Genomic DNA, 22,468 nt, shown 5'->3' with positions numbered 1-22,468 from the left:
TTCTGGGATTAAGGATGTTTCGGCAATTGTACAATCTAAAAAATAGAGGATGTCTGTCACCATTTTCACATTATGCCACCAAAGACAACAACATCTACAACTTTATGCATCCTAAAAAACACCTCCAATGGAGGATTGAATCAATTTTTCTATTAAGACTTTGAAAACCTGGATAATATCCTTGTAAGGCAAAAAACCTCCAACATTTTACCAAACAAGATGGTGAATAACTCTTTCAGTATTTAAAGTTGAAAGGCAAAAAAATGATAAACAGCGTGACTCAATTGCTGTGTTCTTCAATAAAATAAACTGTGCTGTAACAGTGCGAGGAAAACTCTGCGTGAACGCACATTTCAAGTTGTTGGCCTTCAGTGTCTCATTGATCTCTAGTGTGGCTAATCCCAACAAGATGTCAGCTTTCAGGGTCTGGTGACTCCAAACACGGAATACCAGCTTGCTGACTGGGGTCACGATTCTGGGAAAACAAAACAAAAGAAACCCCCCACACATTAATTGCAAGCCAAAGCAGAGCAATACAGGACGTTTTGAACTAATGTTTAGGGAATGCAAAGTCAACCAAGCTGTGACCCGATCATGGCCATCTTCAGGGGTCTGTTAGGATAGTTAACATACTATGGAAGTCCAATTATCATCTATGGGCTATATGAATGGACTGAGGTCCATGCCCATATTGTACTTTTGAACCCAGACATTACAGGTAACAACAATGCAATTTTATGTAAAAAAAAAAAGAAAGAAGAAAGTGTTGTTGTTATATCAGCTAGTTCAGGTTCAAGGTGTGTGTGCAGGTGATGTCGTGTCACTGTTCTTCCGCTTGAGCAGGTCACTTCAGGGCCTCTGAAATGATACATCTGAGGACTCTGGCTGTTTTCTTTGTGTTTGTGCATTTCTGTCCTCAGCCAATGCAGGTGATCATCCTTCGGGCCACCTTGGATGGAGGACACCGTTGCGTATATGAAAAGAAGACGACGTCGGCAGCTCAGAGGGTTGGAGAGCGAGACGTGTGAGGTGGTCCTGAGCACTTTTTAAGAGTAAAACTAATTGTGATATTCCAGAGTAACCTCCCTGAACTCCTACAGTAGTGATATTTGCTGGGAATGAGCCGTCTTATCTGTTGAAAATCAATTTTTCTAAGGCAGGGAGGTTAGACTTCGTTTTCTCTTCGTTGTTTTATGCGTAGGTAAGTTTCGGTGCATGGAGAATACTTTGTGGAGGGAGGGGGGGGGCGTAAATTTGAAGATATTTGCACCCCACTGCCTAAATATCACAATGCATCAGTGTAAATAAATATCATTTGGGTGACAAATTGAAGAACAGCCATGTAGTAGTTTTCCCTTTACATTGCAAAAATGTATACATTGGAAAATATATCATTAACTCTCTAGTCGGATTTGAGCAAAAACAATAAATAAATAAAAAATAATCATTAGGACCTACAGTGGGAATATAACCTGAAAGTTCTGTCCATTTGACTTAATTGCTTATTAATTATCTGCATTGGATTTTATCTAATTTTAAGTTGCACACAGTCCAACCCAAAAATGTCCCTCTCCCTTAAACATCTGACAATAAATGAAGTACTTGCAGACCTGCTGCGTGACCATACTCACACTGTAAGAGGCTGCTTCCATTTGGGAGTGTGTGTATTATTGCATTTGTCAGTTCTCTTTGACTGTCCATCCACAGCGACCTCCACATATGGACTTGGCCCAAACCAGTTCCTTTTGTTTTCTCTCAGTTTTGCGGAAAGAACTACAAGACAAAAATATACCGCAATCAAATTACTCATTACATATACATTAAAGCAGCCTTTATTGTGTCTGACATTTTTGAAAATGTATACCTGTGACTTGCAATTGGGCCTTCATGGCTCATCCATAACAGTGCAGGCTTTGTTGCCACACCAATAGGACCTGCAAAAAAAGGAAAATAATAAATCATATGTAAACAGGGGACTCATTTGCAAGGTACAAGACTGTGTTTTAAAAACTGACGATGTTATAATGATGCCACAACTAAAGTGCAGCCTCACAAAATAATGACAGTAATACAGCAGTATTATTAGTAGGAACCAGTTTATACAGTTTTTAAATGTGATGATTAAGGCTTCTTATAAGCCTTTGTTCGTTCATTAAGATAATCAGTGTTACGTCAAGGACCCAGCGTCCTCCTTATATTATGAACAACTTGTCTTAATAGTCTCAGCCAATCTATACCTTGCTCATCGTTGACGTCCATTTGACAGGACATGAGGAGTTTTTGACATTATTGATCATATTGTTACTATTAAAAGGATATTACAGAAAGACGTTGAGAAGATAAATCGTCACCAAGAGTTGCTGTCCTTACAGTAGTTTAAGACACTGCAATTGTAGGTTTAAGGCTTACATCACAGATTAGCAAGGGGTTAGCTAAAAGATGTTTTGTCAAAACAATTTTAAACTTAGCCCCTCTAGAATAAATATTTTCATTGTAACCTAACTATAGTGTATTATCCTCACTAAAGTGTATTTGTATTCACACAAAGTAGGAAGTCTCAGCGCCATATCGACGTCCTGAGCACCGCTAACTGTAGCTAATCATGCTTAGCCTTACCTATGTCACCAACGCTTACACCTCCGGCTGAACAGTTTTGATCGCCGAGTTGAAGGAACTGTTTACATGTCATTCAGCGAAAGATTAAATGCCTATACCTGGCTTCAGAAAGACATAAAATAGCACCAAACTGTTGACAGATAGCTACCTGCTACCAGTACAGAGTCCGTGTTGCTGCGTTTACTTAAAAGAAAGCTATAGATGTTGTTCCGTTTGAATTTTCGTAATAAAACAACAATAAAACCGCACTTGCTAAATACGGGCGTAGTGTCGTGGCTGTGAATGAAATACAAGTTGCATAATTTTTTACTATTTTCGATAATCTAAAACTCTAAAAGTATCGTAAAATTATTATTCGTGGATAATTAAAAAAATAAATCTTCTATGCTTTTATTTAGACAGCTATAAAAGGAGGTGACGCTGACTGATATCAACATGACTTTTCCCCAGAAATAACAGGACCTCTGTGTCTACAAATACAATATTTATTCCGGTACAAGTAGATTTATTTTGTATTAGTTAATAATATCTTAAAGGAAGGACATCGACGTAAAAGTGATCACTGTGGACACGCCCACCTCTGTCAGACGCTTTTCCGGTCTCGTGATAACGGTCAAACTGATCAGCTGTTAGCAGATCCAGTTGCTATTTTAATAAAGCAATGTTTTATAGCTCAATAACGAGTTTGGTTTGATATTAAACAAATATCAACGGCCATTTGAGATGCTGTCGCGTCTACTGAAAGAGCACCAAGCGAAACAAAATGAACGAAAGGAGCTGCAGGGTGAGATGCTCGATTGCTAACTAATTTAGCTGTAGCCAAACAATGGTGCATTTACTATTTGTGTTGGCGTTTTACTTGCAGAGAGACGCAGACGTGAGGCGATTTCTGCAGCGACCTCTCTAACAGAAGCCCTAGTAGACCATCTTAATGTCGGGTATGAAATATCTGTTTACTGCATGCTGTTTTTCCAACATTCTTAGCAGCCTTACTTGTGGGTTGCGGCTTTTTGTAGCCTATTAACAGGGAAACTCTGGGAAACTCAGTCCAATCTTTAGTAGATGTGGCAGGACGTGTTGTATTTGCTCTGCAGTATTGGCAGGGAAAGTATGTATCAAATGTATAAATGACAAGGGATTAGGTAGTACCGCAACATACATAGATAATAACTTCCTGTCAGAGGTGTTAACATTACTCTGGATAGTGGAAGACACAAACTTCTTTGTGTGGTTTCCTCCCTCTTAATTAGGTTTTCACAAAATCATTCTATTCTTAACAGCAGAATTGGTCCAATGTGACATAGCCACAATTAATACAATAAGATTTTTAGCATTGTGAAAGTGGTGGTGAAACCAAGACAATCGGCTTACAGGCATTGCTCACAGTTGTACAATTGCTTTTTATAGAAAGGATTATGGCTGCGATCCTTCAGTGACTTGGTGAAATTGACTCCGGTTTGAATTAAAATTCATTTATGAATTGAGAAACAAATGACTATACTGGAGACTTCTCATTCATGTTATAGCATACTGATCTTAAGATGCTGTCTCCACATACTCCTCATGTTATTGTTGTTTCCCATGTCTTCTTCAGAGTTGCCCAGGCATATGTAAACCAGCGTAAACTTGATCATGAGGTGAAGATTCTCCAAGTTCAAGCAAGCCAGTTTTCCAAACAAACTGCACAATGGATCAGCATGGTGGAGGGTTTCAATCAGGCCCTCAAGGTATGACACTCTTAACATTTGCAGATGATACCTTTTCCCATTGATGCTTTAATTTTATATCATCCAAAGCCGTCTTTTTTTAAAGACTTTGAACGTGTGATAGTCAGTGGATGGCAAAAACCCAAGCACCGTGTGACTCACATCAAAAATGAGATATCAAAATTGTTTCCACAGCCCATGATTTTACTTCCTCATAGTACCGGTAGATCATTGTGGATTCCCTGACGTATGAACAGGTGATGCTAATTGGTTTTCATTCTCGCTCTGAAAAGGAAATTGGGGACGTTGAAAACTGGGCCCGCAGCATTGAGATGGACATGAGGACCATCACCACAGCACTGGAGTATGTGCATAAGGGTCCTCTTCAGTCTGCTTCCTCATGAATGTCATCAGGGGACGGTTAGAACTGCGAGCCCGCACTGGAAGGGCAGTTTGGCTGACGTCTGTTGGCGAAGGGGCTGCATTTTGAAAAGGATCATCTGTCTTATTGTGTTTGAATTCTCTTTGTCAACTTACATTGATGGCTTTATTGTGTTTGTCTGATTTTTAAAAAAATAAATTGTAAATAAATCCAACTTTGCCCTTTTTTAAAAACTGGAATCATAAATAAAATGAAAGCACATAAACCCGCAAATATGTTTCTTTGTCAAACTGATAAACCACAAGATTAAATGAGCTTTCCTGGCATGAAGCACATGGAAGTAATTGTACACAGGGCAGGAACCCAGGGGTGCAGAAACCATAATAATCCTATAATAATTTTCAAATGTTCACATGGACAGTTTAGCAGGTGCATGGATTTATGTGACAGTTAACTTAAAACGCAGTGATACCATGTTGCTAAGTTATTGCCCGTCGGCCTAGTGAACCAAGTTCTTCAAAAGGAAATGGACCTGATTTTCCTCAGTAAAAACATCTAAAAAATGACTAATTTGAAATCGTAGTTTTCACATGGGTACAGAAAATTCATTGTGCACTCTACAACAGCCACAAATGTAAGTTGTTACAGAGCAGGGATTACATAAGGGATAAACCAGCCTGAAGGATAAAGTCTCTCTGACCAGCCTTCCTCAGTTAATACCGAAGAATAACCAGAAAGGGAAGAGCTCGGACTGGTGGAGGTCCATCACTTTTAACATCTCTTCGGAAAGGCAAAGGTAAGTGAACATATACATGGTTTCTTTTCTCCATCCATCCATGACATATTCATTTAGCATGTTCCTATTTATGAATAAACCTGACATTTCGACAAAAAGATTCTATCAAATGCATTCATTGGGATTTCTGTGTTATTTAAAATGTCCAACTCACATTTATTGGAATTGGTTTAAAATTTAGGCAATTTTGTGTTGGTTTTGAACATATTGGTGGATTTAGCTTCTTTTTTTTTCTTTCCAAATGTGGGTACTGATGGATAGCAGCTTAATTTTGTATCTTTTCCTTTTTTCTCTTCCACTCTAATTAAAAAGCATAAGCAGCTTGGTCACAGGCATTAAATTTGTGCTCCACAACAATACACTTCTCAGTTCAGGCAGCCCCCCACCACCCGTACAAATTCCATTCTTTCAATTGTAAGAGCATTATGGAAATATCTCTCATGTGCCTAAAACAAATATCACCCCTGCTAAGGCCGTCATTGGAAAATAAGTCTCAATGTACGTCTGAGTGAAAACAGACAACATAAAATTTGCTTAACTTGATTTTTAGGAAGCAAAAAGTGGTGAGTACACCCTCCTCGGAATCATCATGGATACACAGTTTTTCTACGACCTTTTAGGGTAAGAAAAGTCCTGCAGTAACAAATACAATAATCTAGACTGTTCCGTTCTTACTGAGATTTAACGTCTCTCACAGGGAAAATGCTTGCTTGTACACCTGCGGTACCTTGGTGGTCCTGTGGATCCTCGTCTGGCTGTACAGAGACAGCCTGGAGATCGAGGGCATCCCCGACAAGTACGTGTTTGTGACTGGCTGTGACTCAGGATTTGGAAACCTTCTGTGTAGGAAGCTGGATCGTAGAGGTTTCCATGTGTTGGCTGGCTGCTTCACCGAGAAGGGAGCCGATGACCTGAAGAGGGCGGCGGGACCTAATTTAAAAACAGTCCTGCTGAACGTGACGAACGAGGAGAGCATCCAGAAAGCCATGGAGTGGGCCAAGAAGGAGGTCGGGGAAAAGGGTGAGATGATTTTGAAAGTAGGTAAAAAAGACTATGAACATTTTCGATTTCTCATTTAAAACATATGATTTTTTTTCCTCAGGACTTTGGGGAATTGTGAACAATGCTGGAAGCTCTTTGCCCATGGGTCCCTCAGAGTGGATGAAAGTGGAGGATTTCCAGCGCACACTCAAGGTCAACATGAATGGAGTGATTGCCATGACCATGGCCTTCCTGCCCCTCATCAAAAAGGCCCGCGGGCGTATTGTTAATGTGGCATCAGTGCTGGGCAGGGTCGCTGCAAATGGAGGAGGATACTGCATCTCCAAATTTGCAGTGGAGGGTTTCTCTGACTGCCTCAGGTATGACCGCTACTGAAACCAGGATGCGGTTCCACTTCCTCCAACAGAACAGTCAGAGTATGCAGAATCTATATGCAGAGATTTAAGGTTATGTTATGTGGTGATTTTTGGCCACCTCTCCTTTATATTTCCAGTTTCATCATGACCTGGTGATCTTCCACATTCCGTACATTTATCAGCTTTGAATCTTTATTTAATATTACTTATTTGATGATAGTCAAGAAACCATTGTTACAAAAAAAGTAAATATATATATAGCATTAATTTATGATCATAATTCTTTTTTTTTTTTTACAGGAGAGATTTACACTACTTTGGAATCAACGTCTGCATCATCGAGCCAGGCTTCTTCAAGACAGCAGTGACGAGCCTGGATCCCCTGGAGAGGGAGCTGCATCGCCTCTGGAACCAGCTCAGCCCTGAAGTCAAGGCCACATATGGGGACAAGTACCTTGATAAGTGTCAGTGAAGCTCCCACAGTTGGTAAAGAGAGACACATGACCCATGGGCTCATTTAAAACCCCCGTTTGAATGTCTTATTTCCAGACATCAAGGTGCAGCGCTTGATCATGAATGCTGTGTGTGACTCGGACCTGAGCAAGGTGACCAACTGCATGGAGCATGCTCTGACCGCCGCCCACCCGCGCTCCAGGTACAGCGCCGGCTGGGATGCAAAGCTCCTCTGGATCCCCCTGTCTTACATGCCCGCCTGTGTGGTTGATATCGGGCTGAAACTGGTGCTGCCCCGTCCCTCAAAGTGCGCGTAACTCATGCCAACTCTGAAGGAAGCCTTGTTATTGTTGTTTTTCATCGGCCTTTCTGTGTTGCTCTGAAATGCCTCAAAGAAATTGTTAGCCTTTCAAAATAACTATAATCCTTATCTCATCAGCAGTGCAGCAACCTAATATTCCCAGTATTCATCTGGGAGAGATGTTTACGTGGTTTCAAAGTTTGCACAATTTATTAAAATGCAAAATATATAACAATGTTAGAAACTTTACTCTTTAATATTATTTTTCATGTGACATATATACCCATGGCGGCTGCTGCTGCACAGAAAATACTTTTCTAACAAGAACAAAAAAGTTTTACCATAACAAAAACATTTTAAATTAAACTTACAGATGGTGTCTGAAAAGTAATTGCAAAGTAATTGCTTTACATCCAAATCAAAGGACATCACAAATCTCTGTGTGCCATGGTTATTCAAATGTAAACATGCGAGAAGCTATTAAACAATCACATGTCAGCAACATCCAGTGTTTTAGTTATTTTGCGATAAATAGGGCCATGGAGAGAATTTGGGTTACACACTATTTGTGGGAGTCAGCCAAATGTAATTGTATTATAACCTTATAATGATATAAAGCTATTTACATTATTTTAACCAGAAACCAGAAGCTGTTTCAATCGAAATGCATCACTGACCACAGAAGAGTGCCTTGCTTTCGTGTATGCCTTCTAGTCCACTATATTTTGTTGGACATGCAACAGTTCCTTTACCTTACCTTTTTTAAGGCCAATTATTATAAAACATAAAGGTATTTATGTGCTTCATTACTGTCAGCTTATTTAATTTTAATCAACAATAATATTGTATTTAACAACAGACCCCTGACATGACAGACTTGTCATTTTTAGGCCTGAAATTTGTAGAATTTTTATTGTAGTTTTTAACTAATAAGATGGCACTGTGCATTTAATTCATTTTTTATTTATTTAGTATCAAACCCAACAGTCAAGATTGTCTCCAGGCATCTTACAAAAACACACAGTTTGACCACCATGCAAGCAACATTGACAAGGAAGAACAAACACATACATCATAAATGCAAATAAATCAGTTAGCATTGTTAGTTGAATGGCAAATATATACAGGTAAAATAATACTGTTCTTTTCTAGGAAGTTGATTCATATCCAGTGACAGAAAGTGAGCCTGTTTGCTGATCATTTTTGTTCTTTAAATCAGCAAGAGAAAATAAAAATCTTGAATATTTTGTTTTATTATTAAAATATTATCTGTACTGTTCTTTGGATTTATTGGATTGGATTTATTGGATATTGGATTTATGGAAAGCCTAAAAAATAAAACAGAGAAATAAAAGCCAAAAACAAATGGGAGAAATTGACAAATTAGCCGGACACAAGCCAATTTTCAGTGTCCCCTCACAGTGGCACAGTGGAATACGAACTGAATTGGACTGTGCCAAACTTGGATTCAGTACAACAGGATTTCATGTCATGTTCCTGCTGATAAATGTGGGGAGGTGAACCAAAGCAAAGCCAACCAACCTTTAGCCTAAAAGCTGTCTCTCCAGCAACAAATAAGTGCTAGAGATAATAGCTGACTGATTCAAAATAAAAACAAAACAAAACTAACAGCACAGTGACAGTGAAGATCGTACATGTGCCCCTTATAAGGAACTGGAACTTCAGGAGGAACATTTCTGAGGGTTCTATTTTTTTATGACATCATTAAACCCCTGTCTTAGAGGTACACCGCTCTCCGCCATTTTAATTTTGATTCTCCACAGATAAAAACTTATATAAATTATTCTGATAAAACTGTTAAATCTAATCTATTCCTGTTTGGTCTCACATATGATTCCAAGTCAATTTGATAAATTAATGTTTGAACTACAAAATGAATTAAGTATTTAATTTCCAAACCATCAACTGCAGCAATACTCAGTTCCTTGCTGGGCTTGTCTGAAACTAAACTAAATGGTGACTTTAAGGATGCGTACAGTACAGTAATAACGGAATATCACATTTTATCAGGATATGGCATCAAGGGCCATTGAGGCTGCACAAGTTCATCAGTTTACTGTAGTATATTTTACTTTACAGATAATTTGATTATCCAGTAGTATTTTTACACGTTTAATAATTTTATGTAGGTTAAGATGTCAATGTTGGTCTGAACCAACAACTAGCTGTCTTGTTGCCTCATTGACAAAAATGTTTCCTCCCTAAAAGAGACCCCTGGAGCTGACCCAAGTCTTTTATGACTTGGATATATATACACTTATTGTGTTATTATTTTAGTGAATAACTGAGGCACTCTACTTTGGCTGCCTTTAAAGGAAACCAGCTCAAAGGAAGTCATAAACATCCAGATTAACATTAACAAATTTATCATAGATGCGGTTAGATCCACATAACGGTTTTTTCAAAGTTCTCTGCAGTCACAGGGAATTCTGGAAATCAAAGCATGGTTACTTTGAAGAATTGGTTTTGTTCTCTGGGCACCTGAACATGTCCCTCTGCCTGTCTTTGTTGTTTGTTTACAAAGTTAAGAGCTGAGATTGATCTTCCATTGTTATGTTACTGGGCTACAAAAAAGCACTGCAAAATAAAAGAAGAATAAATTTACAGATAGATATTGTATAAAGTTTATACTATATGTCTCTTATATGTATATTATCCCTGCCGGTTTATTCTTGTTATATAAGCAGAGACACCAAGGTCACACATTATATGTGTCTGGCGTGCAGAAACATGGGTCAAATGGGAGAGTCGATTGATAGGTGAAGGGATTGGGTACTTCTCCCGGCATCATGTGAGGCTTGTTAACCCACCGGTGTGATGGGCACACTGTTGTCTGTATTTGAGGTTTCAAGGGCTTTGTGTTAGCCCACGAAGCTGCGGGGAGCCGGTTCTAGTCCCAGATTGAGCGTCAGTCTGGAATGAAACATTGCAATGCCCAGGCTCCCTGCTCCCTTGTGAGACACATCATCAGTTGTGTGCCCTGAGGTCTTAGAATGTTTCGACCACTTACCACCAGAGACTCCCACCCAAGGATGGTACTGAGAGATGCGCTGTCTCCGAGGTGTGTCTCACGTTAACCTACACTACAGTAGCCACTTGTTTTTAAGAGCAGATTTTTTAAAACATCATTTATTATTTTGGTTTAAAAAAAAGGAGAGACGAAAGGGGTACGAATCTAGGTCCCGGTGCGTCCAGGGCTCAGTCTCTACGTTTAGGCTGAAGTATAGTGCTTAAGGGTTTGGGTTAAGTTTCTTCTCGTTAGGCTGGATTCTTTATGTCTACTCATAATATCCATGCTATTTATAAATATCTTTTCTCTTTTAAGTTAATCTCCCCATCTCTCTCTTGATACAACATATCTGCAGTTCTTTGTCTATCCTCTAGAGGGCAGCTCATTGCTATCAATGACAATTCTGAATCACAATCCTGCAGCCACTGGGATTTGGATTTAATGACACACATTTAAAGTGATGAACCCTCTCACATTCTAAATACAAAACTCAAGAAGAGACATTTATTTCATTCGGCCTGCAAAGAGATGCAAGACAGCAAATCTGCTGTTATTATTTTGTCAACAAATGGTTTGTAATAGGACATCATATCAACAGGTTTTCTTTCCTGTTATCACTAGAAGTTGGTTTGAAGACCATATGAGTCGTGTGCAGCAGGACAATGTTCCCTAAACATGCATCAACAGGGCTCAGGGCTCAGCCTCAGATTAGGAGGATGTGTCAGTCTCCATCACTTTGCAGGCGGGAATCATCCGACTCAGGTGAATTTGTTATAAACTAAGTGACACAGTCAAACAGTAAATACCAATGTTAATTGCACAGAGGCACTATCATCTCTGAGAGCTCAGAGCTCACACTATAAAGTCTCCCTTACCCCTGACAACGTGTTCAATAAAGTCATTTTCATCGCAAGAACAAGACTTATCAAGCAAGACTTGATGCATGGGCTGTAATTACTTTTACAAGGTGAACACTTTCTCATTAAATGCAAACGATGTTTTCACGGATACATTAACATTTTAATTTCTTTTCCAACAGCTCAACCGTTCACAAAAATATCGCTAGCCGTTCATTTCGATGATTAAATCTCGTCAGCCATTAGTTCTGCTGTATTGTCCGAGTGGTTCGCGGTGGCACAATGTGATTAATGCACGTATAAAGACTTTGTCGGAAACCGATGCGCCACAAAACATTTGCAATTTAGCAGGAAGGGTCCTTAATAACGATCAGTTTACACAAGTCAGGTAAATATATGAATCAAAGCACCAAATAATCAGCAGTATGAAATCAACATGTCACTTTAGATGATCTGTGAGAATATCATATAAACAATACACTCTATCTGCTCTGCCACGCTTCATTTCCCCCCCAAATATTCCTTTCTTTCTGTCCTCCAATATTCTGGAACAAACTGCATTCCTTCACCTTTTTGTGATCAGACATTCACTTCATCTTTTGTGACAGTTATTTCTGCCCTCTGATCACAGCAGATTAAAATATTTGAAAACTTCAGATCGCCTCAAGATCATTCTGCAGCCTTGGGGAACGTCTGCATTTTGGACAGAAATGATATGACACACAGCTTCACACATTTATAGGTCACATATCTGTCATGTTTGACATGTCCATGTGTGATGATGCTCATGACGATGACAGGTTTTTCACCCCTCCCATGTGTGTCTGAGCTTATTGACCATGTAAGAAAGTTATTTACAGTATTGTCATTTAAATTGGACTAAAGAAATTGTATTTATTCAGTTAAAAACCCTGTGTTTTATTTAAATGACTCCCGCTAAAATATATCACTAACATCAGCAACACGTCGTTGCCTTTGTATGGACCAAACTTAACCCTTCTGTTGATGACCAAATATGTTGACATTCTCATTTACAATAAGGACAAAATGAAGGAATGCTTGGAGGACATTTTAGGAATGCATCTCAGCAAAGAATGAGATAAATGTTGCTTGTTTCCTCGTCTCCATGGAGATCCATTTTTCATTCATCCATGCTCTATGGCAGTGCGAGGACAAATGAGTCACTGTGTGATTATCCTGACATGAGAGGATGCTCTGAGGCGGCATTGCTGAAAACATACTTTTTCCCCTTTCTTTTTCAGGTAAAACTCCGTTACACTGTTGAGCTGAAAACATACTTTTTCCCCTTTCTTTTCCAGGTAAAACTCCGTTACACTGTTGAGCTGATGTAGTCAGAAATGCGAGTGAAGCTTCTTGAAGATCTTGCAGCCATGGCCCATGCACGAAGCTACGCTCACCTTGACCAACTGGCTGACCATCAACATTTGGAGAGTGCATGCACCCTCGTGCAGTAGCTCGCAGCTGATAAAACGTCCCACTTCTCAACGCAGTTAACCTGTTCCCACTCGGTTCTCGCGCCTTACTGTGCTCAGACAGCCCCGAGCACGTTTGTGCGCAGCTCGAACTTAACTTTGACAACTTTGTGCAGCTTAAGCACAAGCGTGGATCGTTGTAAGTGACTTATGCCCCTGCTGAGGCAGCAGGCGGTCCCACATGTCTTCCAAAATATCCGTCTTGACAGGAAGGGGTCAGCCCACGGCTAAGTTCGAGACATTCGATTTCCCTTTTTAACGACGCACTGGGACTTGGGTTTGACAAGATCTTCGTATACTTTTCTCCAGTTTGCTTGTACCCATACACATTTACGCTAGGAGCAGCATATCAGGACAATTACCTAATGTCAAATGCAGCGTCTTGAGTCACACAGCGTGTACAAACTGTAATCTTCAAACTGTCACCTTGTTCTGTCATGACTGTAATAACTTGACAAGTCTGGTTGCAAAGAGCATACATGCTGCATGCGTGGAGACAAAAGTTTCGGAAAGCTTTTAGAAGGTCTAGAGGGAAATGTGGGAAAGTCTGATGAGTCGCCCATAGCAAAGCACTTAAGTCAGCATTGGTGGGACTGACAACTACTAAGATGTGATCTTAGATGTGATCTTTTTCTTCCTATGTGTGAGCGAGAGCAACAAGACTGCCAGGCTTCTCTAGCGTGCTCTAGCTCGAGGCTAGCATCTCAGGGGTACATTAGCCGAACATGACACATCTGAATAATGGACAGGTTCAGATGCAATCTGGGAAGTGTAGGCACCAGGTTTTATTAGGGGCAAAATAAGTCTTTCTATTGACTAGAAAGATGCTATGCAACATTGCCAGCATGGAGTAAGAGTGCTCCGTTGGACATAGTCATTGAGCGTAGCTTTGGTGGACAGACAGAGAAAGATGATGTACTGTGATCAAAAAGTTGAACCCATGCAGTTCTATCCTTGCTGCGGAAAAGGATTGTTGTCCAATGTATCAAATCCTGCTGGACCTACCAAGGCCAGGAGTACCTTACCACCATCCACTCTTTCCAGGCCAATTTGCTCCTCAATATACATGGGTTGGGACTCAGCCAGTGCCCCTCATCAGGGGCAGAAAGTATCAGAACATTAGAATTAGACATCAAGGGTTCAGCTGTGATAGGGGGCATGTGTTTATATTTATTTGTGTGTGTGCATGTGCGTGTGTGTGTGTGAAAGCGGAGGGGAATCAGACAGTTCTTAACCAAGGGCTGAGAGTGAGGTCAACACAAGAAACAGGAACATGTCTGCAATCTCCCGGAATGCATCAAAAGTGAAGATTACTGCCCACTATCAGTTTGCAAGTGAGCAGCTGGTTTGTCTGTGTGTATGTCCGTCCACCTGGGTCCGTCTCATGGGTATACAGTATGTGTCTGCAAGTAATCTGTCCATCCATATGTCCATCATCTACCATCTATATCACAGAACCTCCCTCTGCTGCCGTTGGGGCGAGAGGCCGGGTGCATCCCCAGGTCTCAGGTTAACAAGCATGACTGTGTAATTATATATTTGATTAATCACTGTCATTAGCTGACATTAAATTACAAAACACACACACACACACACACACACACACACACACACACACACACACACACACACACACACACACACACACACACACACACACACACACACACACACACCTTGTAATTGAAATCCATCCTCTCATCTTGCTCACTCAGTGGGTTTCCTCTGTCTGCTCCCCCACTATTAAAGACATGTAAGCTGGTGTGGTTTCCAGTCAGCCTTGACCAGGGAACTTACTCAGAATCTGCTTCTGATCCCCCAAGGATCCCTTTCGGATGGATTAAAAGCAGATATCAAATTGCACCATCAAGAGATCAATAAATGGTCCCCTTCCTGCTCCTGCTATCTAGAGAGTCAATTTAAAGGTGACCTTCAGCATTGTCTGCTGTGACGATGCTACAACAAAGATTACCACAGGTTTGAATCATATGAGTGATAACACTAGTGTGAAATCTTTGGTAGACAAAGTATTTGTAGTATTTATACAGCCAGTGAATAAAGGAGAGGAGAGGAGAGGAGAGGAGAGGAGAGGAGAGGAGAGGAGAGGAGAGGGGAGGGGAGGGGAGGAGAGGAGAGGAGAGGAGAGGAGAGGAGAGGAGAGGAGAGGAGAGGAGAGGAGAGGGGGGAGGGGAGGGGAGGGGAGAGGAGAGGAGAGGGGGGAGGGGAGGGTTCCCATTTATTGCTGCAATTTTTGTCATATGAGCGTGTCCACAAACATTAAATAAACAACACATGTGACATTTAAAATGACTAAACAGGAGAGGGAGTTGTCGTAACTCTGGATTGTGAGTTTGTGTACATGGTGGTGGATGCTATGAACGAGAGGCTGAGTGGGGTCAGCTAGGCTTATACTCCGCTTCTGCTGTGTTCTGCGTCACATCAAGGTCTTGGTTTAGCTAATTGGCGCTGACTGAACCTTAAGCCCAACCCAGGAGTTTTTCAGGGCTGATCAACGAACATACTCTGGAGCAAGGGCTCGGTTAATAAAAGTTTCTGTAAATGGCCATTTTGGGGAGGTTCCTACAGTGGAGACACACACCAACGGCCCCATAAACTTATCCCGAAGACTGTGAAAAGCCCTGCAATTGCTCAAGATCAACAGCTGTAAGCATTTTGATTATATTTATGTTCCACGTGTTAATGTCACAGAGAAAAACAGACCCAAGACTTTGAGAACCTTTATTTTTATGAGAAATTAGAACGAAGGCAATTCAAGAAGAGTTCATGACCTGGAAAGAGAAAATGATATAATCAGCATATTCAGTGACTCGGTGGAGACCTGTTCTGAAAAAGTGAAAACAACTGGCCTTGTTCATCCATGTGGTGTATGCAGAGACGCGGGTGAAGACGGTGGGCTTCTGGTGCGTATTGCACCCCATACCAGACACAAAGCTAGCTATGCCATGGACGTAGTAATGGTTGTTGACTAGGCAGTTGAGAGGGCCTCCAAAATCACCCTGGAATGAAACGAAAACAGTTGTTTACAGAAACATCAATACATTAACGTTGTTGTTTTTCCATTTTTTTTGTTAGAGAAAAGCTCTGATCTGACTTATTGTCTGATCTGTTGACCTATTTAACTTATTATCTCCAAATTCTTTTTAAACTAGAAAATGACGTGTTTCTTCAACTTTTGTCATGAATTGTAACACACGTTTTAAGCTTTGAAATTTTCCAGATTTGCATTATTCTGCATACTCTCCCATTTTTTCCATTCTCTCAATTAGCGGATATTGGACTCACGTTACAACCTGACTGCGACCCCCCGCCTGCACAGATCATACTGGTCTTGACCGTGCTCCCCCACCAGCCTGAGCTAGTGCAGGTCTGGTGGTCAACACTATGAAGAAGGACCTGCCTCATTCTGCTGGGCATACCTCCACCAGCTGTGGGGAAAGAGAGGAGGGACAGAAATGTAGAGCAACACCGAGATCTCATCGAATTTTACAAACAGAAGTGCGAGAGAGGCTCACTGGAGGTGCGTCCATATCCGGTCAGGTAGCAGATGTTGTTGTGGGGTAAGATCTCACCAAATGAAGGCAGATAGGCCGTTCTCACGTAAGAAGTGATTGAAACTGGAGAGGACAGCTTCAGCAAGGCAATGTCATTACTAAATGTACAAAAACAATTTTTAACAAACGAGGAAGAGAAATACATATTACACAATTGTTTGTGTGCATTGTTGACAACAGGGATGTTAAAGGAATGCAGTGATGGACAACAGATACACCCACCCAGAGGAGATGCTGTCACTCTTCCATTCTGGATGGACATAAACATTGCTGACATGCCTGGATTGTTCAGTTTTGTCGTTGTGGTACAGTATGAGATCACCGAGGACCACATAAATAGACCTGGGGCTGTTTTAGCTTGGGTTAGTGCTCTGCACCATTTTAAAATCATACCATCCTGAAGAAGTACAGTTGCACCTGTTACCTGTAAACACAGTGGGCGGCGGTCATGACCCATTGTGTCCTAATCAACGTACCACCACAGAAATGGCGATAGGAGCCCTCGGAGTAGTACTGGAGAGACACCTGAGGACAAGGTAACCCAGTGTTGTCATTGCATATTTTCTTTGGACTTATAAGGACAAGAATAAACGGAAAGGTGATTTCACACTCGCACTGCTGTAAGATTAACATGTAAAAAGTGGGCCTGTGAGATCAACACAAAGTCTTTTCAGAGGTTTTCTCATTTAAATAAGCAGCAAATGTGAGCTACATTTTCATATTTTTCTCTAAAAATGCATTCTGTGGAATAAAACCTCAATAGTTTCTCAGGGACTTCCACAAAGCAGTGCGTGACATCAGCCAGTTTACACATGGTGCCATCTGTGGCCGTCACACCCTTCCTGCTCTTATTGGCTGGGGGATAAACACCCACTGTAAGGTATGTCTAACATTTGGAGTTGCAGCCAATATTTCACACACATTTGAGCTAGAACCTATCAAACAGATCAGATAGGAGACAAAAATCTTCAAGAACCTCTAAAAGGCGAGCTGCGTTTGACTCAGGCAATTCAGACTATCTGGATGGTTACTGAGGGCCCCCACAGGCATAATTGGTACTGGATCTCAGACAAGGGAGACAACATTGAGGTAGACTAGCTTAGATGACAGCTGGAAAACAATTCAGATTGTGTTATATAGTATTCTGTGTATCTCTATCCATAGTAGTTAATGTTTCACTGGTGTGTAAATAAAATCTTCAGGCTCTGAAAAAAAAGGTTTCTTTTCAATTTCGTTCAAATTAAAGTACAAGTATTGTAGAAATCACCATCACATCTTTTGAAACCATTTTTTCAGCAATGCAGAATTTTTTTTTTTTATCATGTTTGCTTTTTTGAGGTATTTTGCTGTACCTGCCAAGGCCAGGAGGAGTGATAAGGTACCTCGACACCCCCAACAACTCTTTCCATAACAGTACTCTGCATATCACCATTGTGAAGCTCCGACTCAGCCAGCACTAAAGTCACAGAGGAGGGAAAAAACACAAAAACACCATTTCAGGGCAGGTTTGGCTAGAGTGTGAAATGGGCGCACAGCAGCTTTAGAGAAAAAAAACTTTTATGTTTCTCACCTGTGGCTGTGAGTGCAGCGAACATCAGAAAGACGAGCATGTTTGGAGCGTTCTAACAAACCTGAAAGTGTGCTTCATTCTTTTATGCTGTGAGGTGACCAGTGAAAGAGCCTGGTCCTGGTTAGAAAGGCACCTGTGGATTTTCTCAGGCTTTATCTAGTTTATTATGACATGTGCAAACATGCTGCCACATCATGATCTATGTGTGTATTCTATTTATATTCTTATTACATTCACATCACCTATTTTGTTGTGGGGTTTGGAGATTAGCACAACATATCTATAACTATATCTATATTAATATATTTAGAGATATATATCTATATAGATAGTTAGAAAGATAGGTTGATAGGTAGGTAGATAGATAGATAAATAGACAGAGAGAGAGAGAGAGAGAGACAAAGCAAAACAGTGATATCGCTATTTGCTTTAAAGCTAAGGAAATGAAGGACTTGCAGTTTGATCAATTGAAAGTTTATTTTCAAATTGGCCTCTCTTATTGTCTGCTGCTTCAGATGAGTCTTCACTTTACATCATCATGATCTGGAAAAACAGAAACAGACATTATACTCTGCAGAAAATAAATAAATATGAAACGTTGTGTGAGGTAGATCAGGTATGACTGACGATATTGTGACTGAGCATTAATACTAACAGAGTCCATCCATTCGATGTAGGCAGACACACGGGTGAAGACGGTGGGCTTCTTGGGGTAGTTGCATCCCCAACCAGACACAAAGCTGGCAATACCATGGACGTAGTATTTTCCATTAACGAGGCAGTTCAGAGGGCCACCTGAGTCACCCTGAGAGGAAATTAAAACAGTATCTTCAGTATCAAGAGGACAGATGTAACAAAAACATAATCTAGAACTTAGGAGATAAAGTTATTATGTGTAAAAATTTTGCATGTCCTTTATTCTTTTTCCTCATTTGACTCACATTGCATCCAGAGTCAGCGCCGCCACCACCACACACCATGGTGTTCTTGACAGTGCTGCCCCACCAGTCACTTCTGGAGCAGTTGTTGTGGTCGACCAGAGGGAGGTAGGCCTGCTTCAGCTGGGCGGACAGGCTACCACCAGCTAGAAACAGCAAACAATGTAAAGGGAAGATTGAGCTTCATTGAGGAAAGACTTTTGAGGATGTGAGGGGATGGTGCAATGAACCCACTGGATGTGAGTCCCCATCCGGTGATGTAGCAAAGGTTGTTGTGGGGCAGGAGCTGGCCGGAGGGAGGGAGGGAACCCAGCTGGATGTAAGAGTTCAGAGTGGCCTCGGTGGACAGACGCAGCAGGGCAATGTCATACCTGAGTTGGTGAGAAAGCTTACTGTAAAACACTGTTCACAGCACCTCACACACTAAATGTCTAAGAACAAGACAAACACTTGTTACCCAGCAGCAACATTGTTGGAGTTCCATCTGGGGTGGATGTGCACTTTGCTGACGGCAATGATCTGCTCTGTGCCTCCGTTTTTGTAGAGGTCATGCTCCCCAAGGACAACACGGTAGGTCATGGGTCTGCAGTATTTAACATTGAAAAAAAGACTTTCTTAACTGAAATGACAAATTGACCTCTTCCAGACCAATTACGGAATGACTCCTGGCCATTATAGGGTTTAATTCTTCCTTATTTCACCTGTCCACACAGTGAGCAGCTGTCATAACCCAGCCTCTCTCAATCAGGGTTCCTCCGCATGTGTGATAGAAGCTGCTGCCAGATCTGTACTGAAGAGAGATCTAAGAAGGGAGGAATTAAATCGCAGTTGTGTTACTGCCACTATTATTGTGGTTCTTGTTCTAATGATTGCAGTGCTAACTAGATGTGTCATAGTTAAGCTGTTATTACCTGCCAGGGCCAAGAGTTGGGAGTGGCCACTTCACCTCCGACAACCCTCTCAAGGCTGTCCTCGATGTACCTGGGCTGTGGTCCCAGGTCAGCCAGAACTTGTTAAAAAAGAAAGGAAAACAAAGCTGCATGAGTTTTACGTTCCTGCATCTCCTGTGGTGTTACACAGCAGTGTGTACAGTGTGGTTTTCTTACCCAGGGCTGCAAGGCTTGTCAACACCAGAAACCTCAGCATGTCTGCACGATGTCAGAATGTGTCTGCGAGGAATCAGACCTTTCCCCCTGCTTTTATACCTCTCTACAGTGGAAAATTGAGGCTGTTGTTTCTCCGGTGACATAAGCCCGAGAGACGCACCTGTGACCTGTCTCACAAATGTTATCAGTTGGTCAGCACGCACCACCTGCTTTCCCTGTTCAAAAATGCTGCACAAGGAGCAAAAAAATTATAACACGTTCGATAAAGTCGACCACTTTCATTCGTGTTTGGCATTTGTGAAGGAAAACATAATTTTCCCATTACTTTAGGTAGATATGTTGAAGAAAGTAGTAGTAGTTTTTTTATACGGACAAATACCGATACATTTTTATCTGAGGAAATGTTACACTTTTTACCCACCATCAAAACCCCTTGAAAGACTTTTATCGGTTCTTGAAGATATTTTGTCTCCCATCCAAATGACTTGATAAGTTTGACTTCAAAAAACATTCCTTTAGTATGAATCTATTTCTAGTTAAGAGAGACAAAAAGCAAATATCTCTAGACCAGCTGTTGACTCAAGCACTTCAGACTTCCTGCGTGGATGTCCCAGGGCCTGCAGAACCACAATTGGTTCTGGTTCTCAACCCAGACAAAGGAGACAACAGTGAGGTATCACTGCAAAACCCTTTATCATCACAGGAGAAAAAAAATACAGAAAACACACTGTTGAATATACCCACATTAGCAGATTTATTGAAGGAAATTGTTATGTTTCTCCCCTGTGGCTGTAAGTGCAGTGAACAGCAGAAGGATGAGTGTGTGGAGCATTCCAAGATGTCTGGAAGTGTTTCTCATTCTGTTATACAGTGAGGTGACCTTCGTTGGATATGGCTCAGTTCTGAGCCTGGTTAGAAAGGCATCTGAAACCTTCTGAGATTATGTTGGGGAACAAAAAAAGACAACACAGGCCAAAACCATAAAACTCCATAAAGAAACCCCTCTTTTCACAAACTGACTTCACAAACTCAGCTCATATCAGCTAATCAACAAGTGGCCATTGCCTTCCCACTTTAGAACCTCCACCCCAGATATGGACAGAAAATATTGCTTCAGGGGACATTTGCTCGAACAAGAGCCCGCTACTGCTACTGATGCCAGCCTCTATCATAATGTAGCCTCGCCATTTGTTCACCAGCCCATGTGAGGACATCACACAAGCGACCTTCATCATCTTTCTTGATTTAATCCATGGTGACAAATCAACTACACCTCCACAAAAAGGTGAGGTGAAAGACCCAATCAGAGGCATATCATGGCGAGTCATCTTTATTTCATATCGAGGCGCGAAATAATCGTGGGATAAAACATCTGCTTAGATAACTCTTCCTCCTCTTCACTACAGAATCCAAATGTGGAAGAGGCCTGTCCACACTGTTAAAATGAAGATCCTGAATCCATTCCAGTATTCCCAAAGTTCCACACATTTGTCATCCATCCACATGACTCGTTTTCCCTTCCAGCAGAAATAATCGCAAAGCTGCCAATGTTATTAACTCTATCTCTGCATGCACATAGTACATAAACACATTTAAGTCTGTAATTCGACTATGGTCAACACACCATCAAAGCACTGTGGCCTGCCGGCACTCTGAGCCACCATCTTAGCTCCGTGACTTCCAAAGTGTCCACCCATTAGTCTAGGCCTACTTTATTTAATAGAACCAATAAGCCTCTTGACAAAGTGAGGAAATAAACAGGCTAAAAAACTTCTTTTTTTTTTTAAATCCCCTGATGGAGCAAAAAAAAATAAAAAAATAAAAAACCTAGAATATTACATAAATCCAAATCTCTCCTTGGGAGGAAAGAGACAAAACTACAAACCAAAACGCTCCTGACTGGAGGATAACCAAAGTGATTACCAAAAATGAACCAAAATAAAAGGCACTTGACAGGATTGACAAAATTCTGTAGAACTCTCTTGATATAATAATCACTCCCAAAGGAGGCAATCAAAAATGACTATAAAATTTAAGATAGCTATGATTTGAAAACTAAATTACAAAACTTACAAACAAAATTCACTCAGGAAGGCAGAAAAAGGAACCAGCCCATAGCAACAGCAACAGACTTAGCTGAAGCTGAAGCAAGTACTTGGTAGAAAGGGTGGGGTGCACGATAGGATGAAACTCTAGAACCAGACAAGGAAAGACGCATAATAAATATAGACATGGGCAACAATGAAGGCTGGTGAGTGTGGGCCCTGGTGCAAAATACGGAGTAAAGCG

The 22,468-nt window shown here is 41.0% G+C and overlaps 4 protein-coding genes across 6 annotated transcripts; 2 read left to right on the top strand and 2 right to left on the bottom strand.

Annotated features, from left to right (window-relative positions):
- Nucleotides 1–3,163: 3,163 nt before the first annotated feature.
- bloc1s1 (biogenesis of lysosomal organelles complex-1, subunit 1) lies at nucleotides 3,164–4,977 on the top strand. The gene is made up of 4 exons (XM_003973092.3): nucleotides 3,164–3,400; nucleotides 3,482–3,554; nucleotides 4,211–4,343; nucleotides 4,616–4,977. The coding sequence occupies exons 1-4, from the start codon at nucleotides 3,340–3,342 to the stop codon at nucleotides 4,724–4,726; spliced, it is 378 nt and encodes a 125-aa protein (XP_003973141.1). The 5' UTR covers nucleotides 3,164–3,339; the 3' UTR covers nucleotides 4,727–4,977.
- A 439-nt stretch (nucleotides 4,978–5,416) lies between these two features.
- Nucleotides 5,417–8,116, top strand: rdh5 (retinol dehydrogenase 5 (11-cis/9-cis)). The gene is made up of 6 exons (XM_003973126.2): nucleotides 5,417–5,500; nucleotides 6,051–6,121; nucleotides 6,198–6,520; nucleotides 6,603–6,861; nucleotides 7,159–7,322; nucleotides 7,408–8,116. Exons 2-6 carry the CDS (start codon nucleotides 6,090–6,092, stop codon nucleotides 7,626–7,628), a joined length of 999 nt encoding a protein of 332 aa, XP_003973175.2. The 5' UTR covers nucleotides 5,417–5,500; nucleotides 6,051–6,089; the 3' UTR covers nucleotides 7,629–8,116.
- Nucleotides 8,117–15,718: 7,602 nt separating this feature from the next.
- LOC115246798 (elastase-1-like) lies at nucleotides 15,719–18,456 on the bottom strand. Of its 2 annotated transcripts, XM_029826187.1 has the most exons (8): nucleotides 18,136–18,456; nucleotides 17,918–18,021; nucleotides 16,990–17,090; nucleotides 16,788–16,913; nucleotides 16,527–16,663; nucleotides 16,297–16,439; nucleotides 15,861–16,010; nucleotides 15,719–15,782 (listed from the first exon to the last, which is right to left on the bottom strand). In XM_029826187.1, exons 1-8 carry the CDS (start codon nucleotides 18,173–18,175, stop codon nucleotides 15,765–15,767), a joined length of 819 nt encoding a protein of 272 aa, XP_029682047.1. In that variant the 5' UTR covers nucleotides 18,176–18,456; the 3' UTR covers nucleotides 15,719–15,764. The 2 variants fall into 2 exon arrangements, with proteins under 2 accessions (XP_029682047.1, XP_029682048.1); XM_029826188.1 differs by lacking the exon at nucleotides 16,788–16,913.
- A 137-nt stretch (nucleotides 18,457–18,593) lies between these two features.
- On the bottom strand, nucleotides 18,594–20,298 carry LOC101061139 (chymotrypsin like elastase 1). 2 transcript variants are annotated; one of them, XM_003973091.3, is made up of 8 exons: nucleotides 20,180–20,297; nucleotides 19,985–20,082; nucleotides 19,775–19,875; nucleotides 19,531–19,656; nucleotides 19,308–19,444; nucleotides 19,077–19,219; nucleotides 18,791–18,940; nucleotides 18,594–18,678 (listed from the first exon to the last, which is right to left on the bottom strand). In XM_003973091.3, the coding sequence occupies exons 1-8, from the start codon at nucleotides 20,217–20,219 to the stop codon at nucleotides 18,664–18,666; spliced, it is 810 nt and encodes a 269-aa protein (XP_003973140.2). In that variant the 5' UTR covers nucleotides 20,220–20,297; the 3' UTR covers nucleotides 18,594–18,663. The 2 variants fall into 2 exon arrangements, with proteins under 2 accessions (XP_003973140.2, XP_029682046.1); XM_029826186.1 differs by having other exon boundaries at nucleotides 18,594–18,940; nucleotides 20,180–20,298.
- Between the last annotated feature and the right edge of the window lie 2,170 nt (nucleotides 20,299–22,468).

The sequence above is a fragment of the Takifugu rubripes genome, chromosome 19 (assembly GCF_901000725.2).
Source record: "Takifugu rubripes chromosome 19, fTakRub1.2, whole genome shotgun sequence".
Taxonomy (NCBI): Eukaryota; Metazoa; Chordata; class Actinopteri; order Tetraodontiformes; family Tetraodontidae; genus Takifugu; species Takifugu rubripes.
Note: the sequence above shows the minus strand (reverse complement) of the source record. Positions and strands in the feature narration are given on the sequence as shown.